Genomic DNA, 21,321 nt, shown 5'->3' on the forward strand with positions numbered 1-21,321 from the left:
ATTTAAGGAAATCGACTTGAGTTAAGAAACGAGGAAAGTACCTTGACCCATTTTAATGTCCAGGTCTGTCACGCTTTGGCTACGGTTGATGTGCATGTTGTAAAAAAGTAATTCAATATAACATGTAGAAGCGTGTTTTCACATATCGAGAGCAAAACAGCGTATTTCCTGAAAATGATGTGCAATACTTGGCCTGCGCAGTGAATGCCCACCTGGAGCTAGTCCAGTAAAGACCTTAGCACGGATGTTTTTTTTTATCTATTGGGGAATTTGAATTGAATTGAATTGAATGCTTCAATTATAATTACAATTTTATTTTGGGATCATTATATCTATATGTATAAGAAATGTATATGTTTTTCCATACTATTATTTAAGTATTTACTGCATTTGTAGACTATTGTACGACTCACCCACTGTCTTGCAACAATGGCGGGAAATGTGTCGCTACCGGCCGGAGAACATTCACGTGCAATTGCTACGAAAACTATGGAGGACAATACTGCAACGAGAAGAAAAGTAAGTAGCTCTGGTTCCGAAATGGTTAGACAATGAGAAAAATGCTCTACATTCAAAGTGATAATGAATTCAACCAATCAAACAACCAATGTTGGTGTGTGAGTATGTGCGTTTTTTCTTGCCGGTGGGAAAACATTGCAATCCAAAAATAATAAAAAGTGCACCCTAATCCAAACATGTTTTAAACTCAGTCCCCAAGTTATCGAATCTTCTTAAGCATAACAAGTGAAACGTGTCTTATTTCATTTAGACACATGATTTGTTTGTTCTTGATTGTACATCAAACAGTGTAACCATGATTACCTTTAAAACGACTTTTTCCTTTGGTCTTAAAACTCGTTTTTAAAATGAATTAATTAAAGAAATTTGGCAGTGGTATTGTTATGATCTTAATTAACTTTAATATTATACAAATATTACCATTGGAATATAAATGGAAATTTTAACGCAATATAACTGATGCTAAAGACATTTTTAGCACAAACGCAATTACCAAAAAGAAAGATATCTCTCAAAGTTTACCGCCAGAGACATGTATGCAGTCAGATCGCTTTGATGGCAGCCATTTTAATGACTTACTTATGGCCCGGCCTGATTTCCACAGCGTGTGTATTAGTTTGTCTGAGTTTGTATTCATACAGCAAATAAAAGGAAATGTTCAATTAAGTGAAAAATATTATATAATTAAATACGAAAGGGATACACGTAAGAACTTCATATGATTAGATTTGGTGAAACATCGAGGCCTTTCAAAGGTTTTTGTTAGTGAAATAACGAAACTTCTAAGTTGATATCTCTTCGCTTAGAATTTAATTAAGACGGTCATTGTTTTTGGAGAGAAAATGGCAAGATGTGTGAAAGCATATTGTTGACCTAAATTAAGAGTTTATCTAATTTTTTCAGCACCAACGTCTAATATGCCTGTTATCCTTGGTGCCGCTATCGGTGGTGGAGGAGCGCTGTTGATCATTATCCTTGTCGTTGTTGGATGCTACAAATATCTCTCTGTGTAAGTATTTTCAAGATCCTTGAAGTTTGTTAATCTTTAGTTAATGATAGATTTTGTAAGTTCAAACGTTGACGGTTTTATGCATGAATCTAGCTCCTGGTTATATAAACCAGTACATACACATATACTCGATATTATTAATCTGTGTTCTTAGTGGGACTTGAACAAACGTAACTGTGAGGTTAACATCAAAACCACACCATCCTCAGTTAAATATTCGAAAGGCAACCCGCAATGGCTGAGTTGATGATGAAATATGTTTGGGCTAAACATTCATTAGATAAATTGTGAACTGATTGTTTGTGTGACATACTACGTTTGTTTTTTTCATTTTAAAGCTTAACTCCAATTATTACAAAATGACACTAATTTTGATTTAGTATTCAAAGTTATTCTTTCTTTGAAAAAAGTGATTACTGGTATTTGCATTTTTTATGAAAATAATATATAAGTTTTGATATGTTTATCGTTATTACCTGTCAAAAGGCCGAAAAAAAAATGCATTGTTTTCATTTTTACTGAATTCCTTTACAGAAAGGACAAGCGCGAGAAAAAGCCAGATTATCGCTATGGAGAATTTGATCAACCAATGTTTGTTGGCACGTATGACAACGTAGGTTTCAATGGATCAATGCCCCGCCCTATCGCTCCCTACCCGTCCATCGGATATCCGTCACTGGGCTATAAGCCCCAAGAGACAAGTTTCGACCACGGATCCATCACAAGTCCGTACCGAATGCGACCCGGTGTGAATGGCGATCCTATTGAAGAAGACGATGCGCAATACATCTGGACAGCATAAAAAGTGCCATTATTATGAAAGGAATACTGTTGAGCTTAAATTTCAAAGAATGTTTTAAACATGTTTGTTAATTTTACATCATGAATATCATTATGCTACAAGGAACCTTGTCAATATACTTATTAATACTAAATATCCATATATCTAAAGTAGCTATTTAGTATTGTTTTACCATTGTTTTGCGAATTGTTTCACCATGGTTTTGCGAATATTAAACTACGAAAATTGCCACATTTGCAAAATGAAAGCAATGAACAGTTGATATGGTTCCTGTGTTCATGTGAGCTGTGTGCACGGATGGAGGACTTTATGCTGACAAAGCGATCTTTAAAGTTGACATTTGAAAGTTGCTGAAATTATTCTCGAGAAACTAGAAGTGGAACTCTTAATTTAAAAGTGAAATTCGAGAACTTTATAATACCTTTGACAATGATAACATCCGCAATAAATCATTTGCCCTTCTAGATATACGTGTTTCCGGTTGTCAAATGAATTGTAGACATGAGAGGGGATTCTATATTTGTGTTCTAGTGTTTGCGAAATTTGTTCAAAACTGCCTTTACTAGATATCCTGCTATTTTTGTTATATCAGAGTCTTAATACAAACGACGTGTGTATATAGATTTAAATGTTTTTATATTGATAGATTTTTAATGATACTCATATTACAGAACGTTATAAATACTCGTATCATGACGAAAATATATATTCTTACAGAGAAAGATTAACATGATCTTGTTTGTGAAACAATATATCTTCTCGTTTTGTCGTAGTAAGTATAGAAATGTGTGACGTCATATATATAATGATAAATATATTTGTGATTTAATAATTTGGATGTTTTTATATGCCATACTCATTAAACAAATGTATCCATCAAATCTCTTGTTTGTCCTTTAGTTGAAAGTTCCCCATTAATTTAAAAATATAAATTCAAATGAACAAACCAGAGGTAAAATTCTGTTTGTACCAATGCATTCAAGAGAACAGAATATACAGAAGATAGTTGTTTGTTTCTGTATAAGATCGCAGTATATTTCACCGATTGGGTTACAAAAGCCATATTTTAAGTGCGGTGTATCAACGAGTGAAATATTTACTTTTCGTGTTTACGGTTCGAATATTATAATAATCTTTCACCAAAACACACAATTTTCTTTTTAATTTTATGCTTAAAAAGGATATAAAATGACAGTAAATGGTGTGTTTTTGGGGAAAGGTATGCCAAATTGACTGCGGACGACATGTCATTTAAAAAAAGATTATGTTGATATTTTGTCCAAACCTGTGAACGCTAATGTTTTATTTGGACGTGAGAGCTAGCTTACAGTTCTCAAATTGAACAAGAAAATCATTCATTAAAAAAAGAAAAACTCTATCCTAAGATGCAAACGTCAAGGTCACAGTGACCTTTAGCAGAAATGACTTATTGTCCGCACTTGAGTCGGACTGAGCTTTGGGTCTTTAACTTTTACAAAAAGTTGTTAATGAACATTATTTTTTATAGTCACAAGGTCAAGGTCCTGTTCAATGAGAACTTAGCAACAGGATCGTTTTATATAACTCGCATAAAATGACATAGCCAAGTTTTACAAGGAAAAAAAAATCTTGACAAGTACATTGCTCCTATTGATTGTGAGTTCAAAAGATCAATTTCATGTTAAGTAATAACCTTGATTTCGATCAAAAACCGAAAAGGATAAAGACAAAATGAAATATAATAAGAAGGTTGACCTTCACAAGTACTGAACTTTTTATTTTATTTTCAGGTTAAAGAGCAATATAGACCTAAGTTTCCGATCAGTAACACTATAAACAACTTAACAGAAATCCAGGTTCCTCAATTTTCGCAAGATAGTTGTTTATGACAAGCAGGTGAACCATGTTAAATTTATAAATGGAAGGTCAAGGTGATCAACTTAGGCTTGAAATGAAAATGCGATCAATAACTCAAAAAATGCTGCGCGCGAGTCCTAAAAGATAATTATGAGACGCGAGACCTAGACGTTGATTATGAGACTTCGTTAACCAAATTCGAAAAATAAACTGTTAATGACAAGAAGATCTCCGTTTTTATTTCTAGATTAAAAACCCAGAAAAGTCGTCAGATTTCTCAGGGAAGTTTGACTTTGACTTTTTTGCACATATCGATCAAAACAAAGGTCAGTGACATTAAGCAATAATACAAATTGATAATCAAACAGACAGCAAAATTGCGCATTTCTATACTCCACCAAAAGGCAAAGGGCATTTAGTAATGGAAGTCGAGCGTGCGCGCGTGCTAGTATTCGATCGAGGAATCTTATTCGGAGCATTATTTGAATTTTAAAGGTATTGACTGCGAACGTCATATACAGATATATCTTATTAATTAGAAAAGAAATGCATAAGAATTATAGTTCTGGATTCAGTATTCTTAGTTATTGCCCTTTGCTAATTTTCATCCTTATTTTTGTCCGGAGCATAACTCAAAAAGTCTTTTAGGTATTTGCTTCAAATTTCATCTGCATATATATCTCACTTAGTAGAAGTACTGTGCACAATAACAACAACTTTGGCTGTAGTATCTTATTGTTCATTGTTCAATTATATTCCTTTGTCACAAAGCGAGTCGATAAAGTTCTTAATTCGGTTGGGGATAAGGTAGTTTGTGACTGATCTGGTTTTATTTATGAATAGTACATGAAGATGAAATTACCGATTTTGAGGTCACAATATCAAAGACCTGATATTGTCACCCTCGTTCCATTAGCAATAAAATGGTTTCCGATCATTAACCTCATCACGACTGAATACAATGAACTCATCAAATTGCACTTCAATATTTGCCTTAAAAAAAGATGAAAACTGAATCCAAAGGTCAAGGCCAAAGCGACATTCCCTTAAACAAGAGCTGTCGTAGGACAGGACAGCGCACTCGACTACACAACGCCTTGTCTATAAAAAGAACACAATACTGATGTTATATGTGACAAAAGCAATGAAAAGAAACAAGAAATGCCGCAGTGCGACGAAACTAGGTTTTAGTTGATTGACAAAAGAACTTCAGCCCTTGTTGTGAGATTGAGTTTTAAGATTTTGTTTCTATTTGTATTAACAGTGACCTTGACCTTGACCCTAGGAGCCCAAAATGCCAGCCAATTGAAGTCCAATTGAATAGTAGTTTTACCCTAACTAAAGTTATTCAGTACCAAACAATTATCTAATTTAGCTACAGTGAGCTTGATTGACATTGACCTAGGATTCTCAAACGCAATCCCATGAAAGGTCGCCATAAATACTTTATGTATACCAAGTTTGGTCGTAATATGCAAACCCTAACTAAAGATATTCAGTACCAACTGTTTTTCTTTCTATTTCTATTAACAGAGACATTGGCCCTAGGGCCCAAAACGAAATTCTAGGTATTCATAACATCTTCCTATATACCAAGTTAGGTCAATATGTCAACCATGACTAAAGTTATTCAGAAGTAACCATATTTCTACATTTAGTGACAGTGACCTTAACCTTAACCATGACTCTCGGAGCCTAAAACACTATCCCATGAAAGAAACTCTTCCTCTAACCAAGTTTGGTTGCAATATGTCGACCCTAACAAAAGTTATTAAATACCAACCATGTTTTTGATTTATAGTAGCCTTGACCTTGACTTTGATGCTAGGAACTTCAAATGCAATCCCTTGACAGGGCTCCATAAACAATTTCTACATACTAAGTTTGGTCCTGGTATGGCAAACCTAGCAACATCATTCGACACTATAGGTGAGCTTGACTATGCCCTCCCACCGGCCCTCCCGACCAATGACGCCAGATTACGCCTTGAGAAAATCTGGTTAAAAATATAAAAAGTGCCTGTCAAAAAGAATTTAAAAAAGTCAATCAAGAGCCAAAATTTGTTTTAGGGTTAAATGGAGTTATGAAATCTTATCTTAAGATGGTCGTCAATAATTGTATGAAGTATAAAGTCTATTGAATTAAGGGTAAAGAGCTTATTAATTTAAACTTGCCCCTAAACTTTAATCGGCCCTTAAACGTTTATCTTTAGTTCCTAAATCAGTCAGTAGCCATTATTTGTATTTAAGTTAATATGAAGTCATTTGCTAGTGATTTCCGTGAAAAGGATTTTCATTTTTTCATAAAGTTATACTCTGAAAACTAGCCCCGCCCTCGGTCGGCTATGATTATTCTACGCACAAACATTGTTTAAAGGAATTTGATAATGGGCCCCCCTCAGCAACATCTTTGTGAAATTATTTTAAAATCTGGCGAATAAGATTGTTAAAGTTTTCCATAGAGTTATGTTGTGAAAACAAGCTCCGCTCTGTGTTGGAATTTAATAAAGGACAACCTTAGGAACGCTTCTGAGAAATGATTTTAAAATCTTGCCAACAGTTTCTGGGAGAAGACTTTCAATGTCTTCCCTTTTGCCATGGTAACCAGAGTTCTACATGGAACCATGGCAACTTTTAAGGAACATTCTTGTGAAATTTCGTTGAAATTTGCTTTGTTGTTTAGGAGGAGATGCTGTTTGAAGGCAAATGTGGACGACGGATGACAAATAGTCTCCTATCACAACCGCTCAATCTTTTGCTTAAGGGAGTTAAAACAATATATGTCAGAACATCGAAATACTTTACATGAGTTTTGAAGAAACGTTTAGGTTATGATAATGTTTGCAGTATTATTTTGAATCTATATTGTAGCATATACATGTGCGTGTGTGTATGTTGTCTATTCATATTTCCTATACCATAAACCAGGAATGGTAACAAGTTCGCGGAGCTTTTACTCAATAACAATTGTGTTGATGAATTACAACTTTAATCCTTTACGCCACACGATAGTTACTATCGTTGTCCTTGAAAATATGGCATAAAACACTTACGTAACTAGTTCGCTGAAGCGCTCGTGTAGAAATTTCATAAACCATGGTTTGTGGGCGCAGTGGTTTGATGATAGGTGAACGATTTTGGGTGTTAATCTTTCTCATTGAAAAACCTAAAATCAAATTGTATGTACCCTGACATATAATCTGGAAGTAGTAATGTATGAACATTGACGAAACATGCAATATGACTCAGTTCAAACTCCCATATCTTATCCAACTGTAATACATAAAGTGGCTCATATATTACGTTTCCTATGTTTGCTTTCTATTATCAAATCAACTAAACATTTGCATGGAGATTGTTTGTTTGCGCATTATTTAGAGCGACGTTCAGTAAGCAAAATGGTTTACAAACTGCTGTCGTGAAACTTCTTCTTTAATATCATAATATATATTATATCAACAATTCCAACGTTGTGTGTGTTGTCCGTGCAATGATTTGCATACTACGTTCGTTCAATAATGCAGAGGTTTTCATTTAGAGTCTTAGTCACCTACTGCTATATATTCCCCAACGTAATGTGAATTGAGATAACAATAACTTAAAAGCTATGTTTAAATCTCAGTTCAGTTTTAACAGGCAATATATGATGTACTTTTCGTCTTTACGATTTTAAAACGCACATTCAACTTCACTTCCTTGTTTACATATGTTTTCAAAGTGAATCTCATTAACAATGGCATTCTTTGGCAAATAAAATGTGTAAACCTTCTTCAATTGAATAGATGTTCAATGTGTATCTTATTTATAATGGCGTTCTACCGCAAAGGACTGTTCTTATTTTTGTGTTTCGACCACTTCATGATGTTCATTTATGGTAAGTCGAATAAGTTTATTTCTCAAAATGTATAATTGCAATTTTGATCTATATGATGTATATATATTACTACAACCGAAGTTTTTGTATTCAATAGAGCCGGAGAGCAAACAGCAAAACTTATATACTATGGTAGCGGGCGGGGAGAGGAAGATCAGTCGATAAAGGGCATTACTCAAATACTTTTAAGCACAAAGCACATTATACTTCAGTATATTTTCTGCCAAAACAATAGACGAGCTAAGATATCCTTAAATTTCTATGAGTTGCTATTGAAGAATATAGTTGGAACTTGTATTTTTTTTTTCTGTATACTTTAAACTTCACTTTGTTCTGTACTCTATATTGTGTACATGCATTTATTTTGTACTGTGTATTTTTAACTTGCCGTATATTTTGAACTCATATTAATTCAGAATCCAACGGCTGCACATACTCTTCCAACAACGGTTAGTACGCTCCTTTATTTGGTAAATGCATACTTATAACCTTTAAACCAAGTTGAAGTTAATTAGTGAGTTTTCTTTAAAACGTCTTACAAAATCATTTTATGTAAACGAATTTTGTTATCTTTGTACCTAAACTGAACGGTTCCAATCAGGTTTTTTTTTTTATCTTTTCGGTGTTTGGGCGGTGGAGTGTAAAACATTTGTTATAATCAGTTACTGCTCCTGTTTCATAAAACTACCATGAGTGCTTATAAGAATACACGTGAGTTCCGTTTTATTTCAATATGTTAATTTTGTTTTTTCTTCAGTGATCAACATATGCAGTGCCGGAAGTACATCTGGAACAAGAATCGGGATACGAAACAAAAACGTCCCAAATGATAAGGTTGTTCAATGTGTCTGTGATCTTCAGGCACAAAGCCCAACAAATTTTACTGTCTTTTTCGACGGACCTGGATTCAATAACTGTGGAACATCGGTGATTCTATATACCAATACTTATTCATGTCTTGATGGTGCAACAAATAATGTTTTGGCAACTGCTACTAGACTATTTTTTATAAAAAGTTACGCCGTGAACGATGAATGGTGCATATTTTTCAATGCAGGTCAGTAAAGATTAATACATAGAGCGGGTATCCTGTAGCATATTCTGGTACTTAGCATTTAGTTAAAACATACTTTATACACAATAGTGTATTAATTTAAACGACTCGTTCGACATCGAAATTAAAATATTGGGAACTTATTCTATGTATTGATTCTCATCTTATTTTACGCAAATATAAAGCACTACGTAATATATATCTAAGCATTACGTTGTTTCCCTTTCATAGAAGAATACGCAGTGAACATAACGTGCTATAATATTGGCGAAGAGCCACCAGAGGGAACAACAAAATTCTCTAGCACATTGCAGCCAACACTGTTGCAATCGACAACATCAAATTCACCTTCATTGGCTCAACCTATTTACGGACGTCGCCTACATTAACATACACATCAAAACCACCACCACCAACATCACCACCACCACCACCAACAACAACACCATCAACGACACAGATAACAACATCGTTAAGAACATCAAGCACACTTCAATCCCTTCTCACACCATCAAAAACATCGACCAGAGTACCAAAGGATCCAGATTTGAGTCTTGGAATTACTCATGTTTTTGAGTCAAACATCACCATAACAAAAACATTTTCAACAACTGGTAAGAGTATTACAAAACGGTTATTTAAAACGACCCATTTAAATGCTAAACATTTAATTAATATACATTTTGTGTACAACATTTTAGAAATAATTTCTGATGTACGCAAAAAAAGTTCTTTGGTACAAGACACCAACACAAAAGTTTAAATATTCCAAAACTGTGCCATAACTGTTTTTTAAACCTTTTCAGCTATCGTATTAATTAGTATTGGATTTGGTCTCTTTGTGACGGTAACTATTCCTGTTGTTATCATTCTCGCTCTTAAGTACATGTCAGTACATCAAATATGAACTTATATTTCGTATTGAGACAATAAAGATATATAATAGATAGTTCAATTCGAAAATGCCAATTTTTCGTTTAAGCCATGAAAATACAGAATGCATACTACTTTCTAAGTAGAATAACCCTTTATATTAAATTTTGATACCTCAGGAGGAGGTGCAAACAAATCGTTGACCATGCAGCCAATGTCCGTATGACTAATATTGGAAACAATTATAATCCTGAAACCAATAACGATTTACAAACATACCCTGATACCGATTCCTTAAGATATGAAAGTCTTCAGAATCGCACCGCTGAAAATAGTTACACGAACATGCAAATGTTGACAGGCAATCAAAACAAACATTTGCAGCATTTGTATGTTGGCGATTCCTCTACTAGCAATGGGAATAAAAATGTCAGCGCTACTACGGATAATGAATCGCACTATGAAAACTCTAGCTCCCAGCCACTAAAACCGAACATGCGTAAAAGCGCCTTACCCTTTAATATTTCAATAGGAAAGTTTATTCCTGGTGGGAAGGTTTGGGCTCCATTTTTTTGCTCTCACTGTCATTTTTTGTTTAATATTATATTGAGTATGGATGAAAATAAGCAGTTGGATCTGTCAATTTTATTAAACGATGAGCACAAATTAACCATTTAAGCATTATTCAATCACCGTAATTGGGATTTTGTTAAAATTGACAAATAAATAGGTTTGAATGAACAGTAATGACATTGTGTTACATAATTAAACTAGATTCCCACTAAATCAGCATTATAGATAACGGGAGCGTATTATATCGTTTCAGATGCTAAACTGTATATTTAATTTCAACAACTTTAAGTATATAGTGCTTTTACTTCATTTCATATGCAATTAACTCAAGAATCGAGTGCTTAAGACATTCATTTCATTTGCAAATAACTATTTGTAGGTAACTATTATCGAGTGCTCAAACATTCATTTCATTTACAGGTAACTATTATCGAGTGCTAAAACATGTATTTCATTTACAGGTAACTATTATCGAGTGCTTAAACATTCATTTCATTTACAGGTAACTATTATCGCGTGTTCAAACATTCATTTCATTTACAGGTAACTATTATCGAGTGTTCAAACATTCATTTCATTTACAGGTAACTATTATCGAGTGTTCAAACATTCATTTCATTCGCAGGTAGCTATTATCGAGTGCTTAAACATTCATTTCATTCAGTGGTAATTATTATCGAGCGCTAAAACATTCATTTCATTCGCAGGTAATAACATTCGCAGATATATTTCACCGTGCAGTTAAGGCATTCATTTCATTTGCAAGAAACTGTGAGTATCCTGTGCTTAAAATTTATGTTTTGCAAGTAGCCTTTTTTACGAAATGAAACAACATGCATCAGTTTCTATTGTATATTTTAAAGGATTTTATGTTTTGGTATGTTTCAATTTTGCACCAAACTTAAATATACGTAATCGTATTACCAAACTTAAACTAAACCACGTATAAAGTTGCTACAGAGCTCGTAGGATTTATTTAAACCATCACCCAAAGGTGCTACTTTATTCTCCTTATTTGTATACCAGACTTCTAGGCTTTAGTGAACCTTACGTTATTGTCTGCCTGTCTATATTTTCAAACGTCTTCACGCATAACGTGACATACTATCAATACATTCTGATGTAAAAAGGTCAACATCACACGGAAAGAAATGCCATTTATAGCGTTTCACGTATGTGACAATCATACATTTCCATAAAATGCAGTATAAATCCATTTGATTTCAGCAATAAAAAAAGTTTGTCCTGCTTCTCCTTAGGAAATTTACTCACTACACTGAGTTTGTCGATCGTGGCATTGGTCAACGGCAATTCAGGGACGTTGAGCAGACCACAGAACATACAGAGAATCTATCGGCGTCGCGCTAGTAATTTGGTGTAAATGTGTGGGCAATATTTTAATGTTAAGCCGTTGGGCACACAAAAGTGTTTGTGTTTATTTATTCACATTCGTCGTCTGGGAGGTGTCATGATTGGTTTCCGAAAGCGGCGGAAAAATTACAACGCTAATCGCTTACACCGCACGCTGGATATTAACGTTGTTCTTGAAAATATAGGATCAAACATTTACTTCATTAATACGCTAAAGCGCTCGTGTAGTAATTTAAAAACACGGATTTGTGGGCGCAATTTTGTGTCTAAATCTTTCTCCCTGAAAACCTAAAATCATAATGTTTGTACCCTGACAAGTAATGCGAAAGTAAAAATGCATAAACATTGACGACATGCGATTTTATTGAGTCCAAATTAAAATCTTATCCAACTGCAATACATGTTAAGTGATGAAAATCCGTGTAATTCAAGTGGCTCATACAATAAGTTTGCCATGTTTTCCATTTCCATTAAAATGAACTATATTAACAAAACATGTGCATGTACTGTCTTTGTTTGAGCATTATTAGTAGAGACTGCCACAAGGCCGAAATTCCCTGGTTTGTTGGTATTCTCGGATATACAGGAGGTTAAAACTACTCATATCGAACAAAATAAATGATAATTGTTTGTTTCAATACATAAGTCGGAATAACATTTCACCGAGTGAGCAGCAAAGTTATCTTTCACGATGGTCACATGACAAAATGTATTGCGATTTTATACAAACACGACGGTTATTTTCCACTGTTTATGTATGCCTAAAAGAATATATGATTACATATAGAGCTGATATTTGATTGGGATATGTTTAAAAACAGTGAACTAATATTTTAATTTTACTGTTAAATTTCTATCAACCATTGCGATGCATTTTATAAAGATTTTCATTATGCCCCCTTCGAACAAAATGGTGCAAAGGGTTGAAAGGTCGGTCGGTTTGTCTAATGGTCTATCCGCCGGCTTCTCTGTCGGTCGGTAGACCATATCCTTTTCCTAACAAAAAATCATCGATGGCGATGACCAGGTGGTAAGCATAAGATCAGTGGTCCCAATGTTTGATCCCCACTAGAAACATAGCCGATGATAGTATTGGTATGTAAATGTTTCTCACATGTTCATAGCCTATTAAAATATTGTACAAACAGTCGTAGCTTTTACGCTTTACAGAGCTGATGTTACATGCTAATCTATAAACAGTGGGGTGTAAAAGGACTTTTACCTTTACCTTTCACTGATTGACGTCTTGCCACGAAACTCAGCCAGTAGGTTACCATTTACTAGCACCTATGTCATTGGGCATGTAGGCTTATGTCAAAGTCAAGGTTTTTGAAAACGTTTTCCGTACCATAGCTCTTGAACGATTTGACGGGTAAGCCCATAAAACTAGACCAGTAGGTTGCCATTTCAACATTTTAAGCCCCTATTTTTTCGGGACAGGAAGTTTTAAGGTCAAGGCCATGTCATTGTCAAATATATTTCGTCTTGCAAGTATTCTGAATCGAGTTCAGCAATTATATCTCACAAAAGGACACTCAGAAGGTATTATTTTTTACAAACTTTAATAGATCATCTTTTTTTAATAACAACTCTAACGTAGTGTTTTTTATCTATACCTCGTTCGTAAATAAAAGCTGCAGTATCCATTGTTTTTAGTCTTTAACTGTCACATTTTCTTTAACGCAAAAGAAAAAAGAGTTTACATTTTATATGGTGATCGTTTAGTTTTAACATGCATTCAATCGATTTCGTACCTCTTTGTCAACGAAGATCTTTTATGTATACAATTTTAAAACGCAATTATAACCTGACTTCCTCGTTTTCTGATTAACAAAGTCATTCTTACGTAAACATTTCTTAAACCTTCCTCGTTTGAATAGATTTATTGTATGTCTGTTATTAATTATGGCATTCTACCGTACAAGACTGTTCTTGTTATTGTGTTTCGACTACTTCATGATGTTTATTTATGGTAAGTCAAAGAGACTTTTTACGTAATAGTTATTATATTTAATATATATTTATATATTCTTTGCAAAAGAATTAATTGTCAACAAAAACGCCGCAGAGCAATTGGCAAAATTCATATGCTATGGCGGCGGCGGCGGTTTGGTGTTATTATGGGATTTTCAGCCGAGTTTGGGCTTTATAACTCAAATACTAATATGTCAGGGTAATGCACCACGCTGCAAAGGTGCGTATTGTCTCTAGTAACTTGTGTTTTATATGAATCTATAGTTCGATTTCAATGTTGGGGCAACATGTTGAAGTGATGGCAAGACGACACCGACGACGACGACACAAACGTCATCACAACATTTCAATGTATTATCTTTCAAAACAACATACTAGCTAAAGATATCTTTCAATGTCAATGAATTGCGACCAGAGTCTGGCAGAGACTATATTTTGAACTAGCATTAATTTTGTAACTGATGAATTCTATTAACCACCGGAAAGCATAAGGAATTTCAGTATGCCCCTTTCCAACAAAATGGTGTCAAGGTTTAAAAATGGCGGTCGGTCGCTTTGTCGGATGGTATGTCCTTTGGTCAGTCTGTAGGTCGGTAGACCATATCTTGTCCGAACAAAAAAAACATCGATGGCGATGGCCAAGTGATTAAAGAATCGGACTTAGGATTTGAGGGTCCCAGATTTGATCCCAAATTAGAGCTTCGTCGATGATAATATTGGTATATTAATGCTTCTTAATCAGATGTTCATAGCCTATTCGAAAATGGTTCACATATATTTCGCTTAAACGCACTACAGAGCTTATGTTACATGTTCATCTATGATATTTGTGGCGTTAAAGGACTTCACTTTTCACTCTTTGACGTATGGCCCTAAAACTCATCCAGTAGGTACGCCTTATTAGTCATTGGGTAATACTATGTAGGTGCATGTCAAATTCAAGGTTTTTTTAAATCTGTGTTCGCTTTAATTACTCTAAGACGGTTTGATGGCGCAATCCCATGACTCTACAGACCAGTAGTTTGCTTTTGAACATTATAGGTCCCTATTGCCTTTTGGGTCATATGTATGTTGTCCGTTTACGTTGGTTCCTTATTTCAAATTTCAAAGTTTCAAATAAAGTTTAAAAGTGTATCGCATTAAAAAATAAGCACAATTTTAAATCATTAAGTCATAAAAAGACGTTCAATGTGTATAAGGCGTACGGGAGCAATTGACAAAACTCATACGCTGTGGCGGGGGGGGGGAGTTTTATATGAATTAAACGATTGGTGTTAAAATGTTTACAAGTCGGCACTGACGACGACGACGACGACGATACATCATACGGCCATCAGAATACCTCAATGTTTTTTTTTCTTCCAAAACAGCAGACGAGCTAAGATGTCTATGGATTTAACATGCATTTATTCTGTGCTGCTTATTTTGTTTTAAATGAAATAACTGCATATTTAAATTCCATTTATTTATTACTATACATTTGGAACATGCATTTACATGTGTTTGACTTGGTATTCAGAATCAAACGGCTGCGCCTACTCTTCAACTAACGGTAAGCAAACTATTCTATTTTGAAAATGAGCATTTAACTAGCCTAACTATTGGTTAATTAGAACGTTTACTATATTAACACTGTTTGTTTAACTACAAATAAACTGTTTCTTCATTCTTCAACTGAAGAAACATGAGTTAATTTTATTCCAAATTTTTTTTATTCAGGAGTCAACATATGCCGCGTCAGGAGAACAACAGGAAAACGATTTGGAGTACGAAACTCTGACGTCCCGAACGACCAGATTGTTCAATGTGTTTGTGACCTTCAATCACAGAGCCCGACAAATATTACTGTGTACTTCGATGGACCTGGATACAAGCATTGTGGAACAAAACTGACTTTAAAACCCCGTGCCTTTTTACTGTTGTGATGGTTCCTCGAGTTTTGTTTTACCAACTGCTACCAGGTTAAATTTTGAAAACAGTTACGCCCAAAACGATGAATGGTGCATATATTTCGAAGCAGGTCAGTAAAGGTTATTCCCCTTTACTATAAAATGGAAAATCCACGCCCTCTGAAGTTTTGCCCCGTTATTCTTTTGTTGAATCCATGATGGATCAGGCCTGAAGATAGAAAAGTTGTTGTCAAGCAGAAAATATTAAAGATCTGAGATTTAGATGAAACATTTCACTCTGAATGCAGGTATTGGACTAAATTTGAAGTATGGCATCTACAAATAATGTGCATCACCCAGGCTAAAACATAATCTCAAATCAATCTAAAGTAGCATTCTCAATCTTAAAATAAGAATACCAACAACACCACCATCACCAACAACGACACAGGTAGAAGCACCGTTCACACCACCACCAACAACAACACCAAGCACTCTTCAACCCCATCCCACACCAGCAAAATCATCGACCAGAGAACCAAAGGATTCAGATTCGAGTCCTGGAACTACTCCTGTTTTGGAGTCAAACATCACCAAAACAAAAACATTTTCCACAACCGGTAAGAGTATTACAAACGGTTTATCTATTTCCATTTAAATGCTGTACAATTAATTAATATACATTTTTAGTACAATGTTTTAGAAATAATTTCTGATGTACGCATAAAATAATTTTTCTTTGATACAAGACACCAACTCATTAGTTTGAATATTACAAAACTATGCCAAAACGATTTTTAAAACCTTTTCAGCTATCGTATTAATTAGTATTGGATTTGGTCTCTTCGTTTCCGTTCCCGTTGTTATCATTCTCGCTCTCAAGTACATGTAAGTATAACAAATATGAATAAAGATAAATAATAGATAGTTTAATTCGAAAATGCCAAGTTTTCGTATAAGTCATGAGAATACAAAATGTATACTACTTTCTTGGTAGAAACAGCCTTTTAAGCAAATAGTTTACCCAATTACTAAGTTTTGCTTTCTCAGGAGGAGCAACAAACAGAAAATTAACCATGCAGCCAAAAATGATCAGATGACCAAAATTGGAAACAATTCTAATCCTCAAACCAACAACGATTTACAAACATTCCCTGATACCAATTCCTTAAGATATGAAAGTCTTCAGAAACGTACAGCTGATGATAGTTACACGAACTTGCAAATGTCGACGGGCAATCAAAACAACCATTTGCAGCATTTGTATGTTGGGGATTCTTCTACTGGCCATAGGAATGAAAACGCCAGCGCTACTAACTATAATGAATCTCACTATCAAAACTCTAGTTCGCAGCCACTATCAGTAAACAGTTCGGCACGATATGAATCCCTCAATCCACGCACTGGTCCACTTTCCGACCACTGTTACTCTACTTTGCAAACGTAAAGTAAGGGAACGTGATCATTTGGGTATCCACTGAACGTTTCCATAGGAAGGGCATATGTTATGGAATAGAAACACTGCAAAAGAGAGTATTAAGGACCAAAACACACATTCAACAAAAAGTCCAGTTTTAGGTCTTTGATAGTTTCAACGTTATAAAGCACACCAATGTTAACACATGTGATTTCAAACTTGTGTAAATGTCATGAAAAGTATTTAAATATGTATTAGTTAAAAATGCTTTCGTTCAAATTCAATTTCAAGTTATACACTGCATGAAATAGTTTCGGGTGCCAATACGTTCGACATTTTCCAATAAAACAAAGTAGTGTTGCTCTGTGTAAAGTGTATTTAAAACCCCCCATTTCTTTTAGGTTACCAAGAAATTAATGTTAGTCACTGTTGTTTTATTTTCAGTGTTTCCTTTTATTGATAACTATCATCAATAAACCCTATAAAATTGTTGCATTTTGTCGCAAAACATTTCGTTTAAAGTTATCCGTTTGACGAATACAATTTCCTTTTTATGATGGGGTCATTTGCCGTAATGTTAAATGATTTTCGATGCCTGGTGATCCCATGTATTTTTGATACCATTTATAAGGGTATTGCTTAATTGTAACTAGTAGGTAAACCAAATGTGTGAAATTTGGATAAATTTATATATAATGTATTTGAAGGTCAATTACTTTATAATAATGATTCAGCAATAACCTTCTAAATAATAACAAAATAATATGGGATCACCAGCCCCCAATATCACAAAAATGCTTAAGTCAATACTTCAACTTATTACACAACATAGCATGAAAAGTTATTGAAAATAACATGTGTTACACCATTTAAAACCGCATTCTATCATTGAATATGTTGATAGAAACCCTTGGTCTTGATACCAAGGGAAACTATTTTACTATTCAACCAAACAATTACATGAGTACAAACCATCAGATTTTTTTTGAAATATTGACAACTTCTTTTTATCAACTCATTCTATGAGCAATTACCATTATAAAAAGAATAAAAACATGCAAGATTTTTCATCTTTACCATTCTCTTATGTGATACGAGTTGAGATTTGGATTTGCGTTTTTGTGATATTTGGGCCAGGCTTCAACGTTTAACTGATTGTCGTTTTGTTCTTTTCGCAACAGAAATCAGTTAAAGGACCATCTTACCCATATATAAAGTTCAGCTCAGCGTTTGTGTAATGTTTTAATCGGAATAATATTTACACAATTTTTCCTCTACATATTAAACGCTTTCAAATGAAACCAAACTTATATGGGTCACCAGGCATCACATTAAACATTCACATTATTGTAAAAAGCTGGATATCTTTAATGAAAATATATGTTTTACAACTCTCTGATAAAATATAACATCGTACAATTTGCTCAATTTATCATTTAATTAAAAACGAAGAAAATTATGTATGTATCATCCATGAAAAATATTATATTCAAAACTAAATGAAGAAAGAAATGTCCAAACACTTAATATTTTGGTCTTTCTCACCAACGTTGAACTGTTGAAAATCTTAGATAAAGTTTCTTCCGATCGTTAGCGCTTAATACTACTAGATATATGACATTATCGAACTACTAGATCATGTCAAGATCATAGAACAGCCATTGCCCAATATCTTGACCGAGAGGACCGTCAAACGTTGGCATTGTGTTACATAATTAAACTTCATTCCCGCCAAATCAGCTTTATAGATGACGGATTCGTATCATATCGTTTCAGATGCTAAACCATATATTTCATTAACAATCAACTTTAAGTATCGAGGGCTTTTAATTCATTTCATATTCAGGTTACTATTATCGAGTGCTTAAAGCATTTTATTCATTTGCATGTAACTATTAACGAGTGCTTAAACATTCATTTCATGTGCAAGTAACTTTTATCGCGTGCTTAAAACATTCATTTCATTCGCAGGTAACTATTATCGAGTGCTTTAAACATTCATATCATTCGCACGTAACTATTATCGAGTGCTTTAAACATTCATATCATTCGCACGTAACTATTAACGAGTGCTTTAAACATTCATATCATTCGCAGGTAACTATTATCGAGTGCTTTAAACATTCATATCATTCGCACGTAACTATTAACGAGTGCTTTAAACATTCATATCATTCGCAGGTAACTATTATCGAGTGCTTTAAGCATTCATATCATTCGCACGTAACTATTAACGAGTGCTTTAAACATTCATATCATTCGCACGTAACTATTATCGAGTGCTTTAAACATTCATATCATTCGCACGTAACTATTAACGAGTGCTTTAAACATTCATATCATTCGCACGTAACTATTAACGAGTGCTTTAAACATTCATATCATTCGCACGTAACTATTAACGAGTGCTTTAAACATTCATATCATTCGCACGTAACTATTAACGAGTGCTTTAAACATTCATATCATTCGCAGGTAACTATTATCGAGTGCTTTAAACATTCATATCATTCGCACGTAACTATTAACGAGTGCTTTAAACATTCATATCATTCGCACGTAACTATTAACGAGTGCTTTAAACATTCATATCATTCGCACGTAACTATTAACGAGTGCTTTAAACATTCATATCATTCGCAGGTAACTATTATCGAGTGCTTTAAGCATTCATATCATTCGCACGTAACTAATATCGAGTAGTTGAACATTCATTTCATGTGCAAGTAACTATGAGTAACCTGTGCTTAAATCATATGTTTTTGCAAGTAGGTCTTTAATACGAAATGGAACAACATGCATCAGTATAATTCGTATATTTTAAAGGATTATATGTTTTGGTATATTTAATGTTGCACTTAACTTAAACTAAAGAAAGTTGCTACAGTGGTACTCGATTCACTCTGAATTAAATTTAGTGTCTTTTATTTAATATATAATGTTTTAATTAACAGAGATTAAAGTAGGCATACCATTACGTGGAAGTTTAGTGGACTAAATAAAAATATAGCAAACATAGCAAGATTTTTTTCTGTGCTTGTATGTGATAAAATGCGTTGACATTTGACTTGAGTATTTTTGGGATATTTGGGCCAGGCTTCAACGTTTAACTAATTGTAGTTTTGTTCTGTACTCCAATAGAAATCAGTAAAAGGACCATCTTTCTTATATATAAAGTTCAGCTCAGCGTACGGGCGATGATTTTAATCGGAATTATATTTACCCAATCTTTCTCTATATGTTACAAGCTTTCAAAGGATACCAAACTAATATGGGGTCACCAGGCAAAGATAACTTTAATGCAAATTTACTTTTTACAACTCTCTGATAAAATATTACATCGTTAAATCTGCTCAATTCATCATTAAATGAAACAAGAGATGTTTGTCAAGCTTTACGCGTTCAAGGTCATTGTGACCTTGACCTTTGACCCAATGACCTCTAAAATCAAAAGGGGTCATCTACAGGTCAGGCCCAGCCCCCAAAAGAAGTTTAAGGGCCATGGGTGCAGGCATTGTCGAGTTATCACTCGAACAACATTTTCGCATTCAAGGTCACTGTGAACTTGCTATTTGACTCCTAAAATCAAGTGTCATCTGCTGGTCAGGTCCAGCCTCCATGCCGAGATTAATGATAATAGGTCTAGGCACTGTTGAGATATCACTGGGAGAGGCTTAGTTAACTTTTCGCATTAAAGGCCACTGTGACCTTTACCTTTAGTCCGATGAGCCCTTAAATCAATAGAGGTCATCTACTGGTCATGCCCATGCTCCAACTCAAGTTAAACGGCCATGGGTGGAGGCATTGTCAAGTTATCACTCGGACAAACGTTTAATATTCAAGGTCACTGTGACCTTGACCTTTGGCTTGATGACCCCCAAAATAAATAGGGGTCATCTACTGATCAGGTTCAACCTCCAACTCAAGTTTAACGGCCCTTGGTGCAAGTATTTTCAATTTATCATTCGGACAACCTTTTATCATTCAAGCTCACTGCTACTGTATTTGGACTTGCATTAATTCAGAATGCAACGGCTGCACCTACTCTACCAGTAACGGTAAGCAAACTATCTCGTTTTGTAAATGGGTACAATATCATTTTACATTTAATTCCATGGTGCTTAAAATTAA

General features: G+C 34.4%; 1 protein-coding gene across 2 annotated transcripts in view; it reads left to right on the top strand.

Moving 5' to 3' along the window:
• Window positions 1-3,211, top strand: part of LOC128241762 (uncharacterized) — a 98,803-nt gene extending 95,592 nt beyond the window's left edge. For both annotated transcript variants that reach the window (XM_052958842.1, XM_052958852.1), the window contains exons 84-86: window positions 397-519; window positions 1,423-1,528; window positions 2,063-3,211. In XM_052958842.1, the coding sequence (XP_052814802.1) occupies window positions 397-519; window positions 1,423-1,528; window positions 2,063-2,330 (497 nt within the window). In that variant the 3' untranslated portion in view covers window positions 2,331-3,211. The remainder of the gene's footprint in view (window positions 1-396; window positions 520-1,422; window positions 1,529-2,062) is intronic.
• The last annotated feature ends 18,110 nt before the right edge of the window (window positions 3,212-21,321 follow it).

The sequence above is a fragment of the Mya arenaria genome, chromosome 2 (assembly GCF_026914265.1).
Source record: "Mya arenaria isolate MELC-2E11 chromosome 2, ASM2691426v1".
Taxonomy (NCBI): Eukaryota; Metazoa; Mollusca; class Bivalvia; order Myida; family Myidae; genus Mya; species Mya arenaria.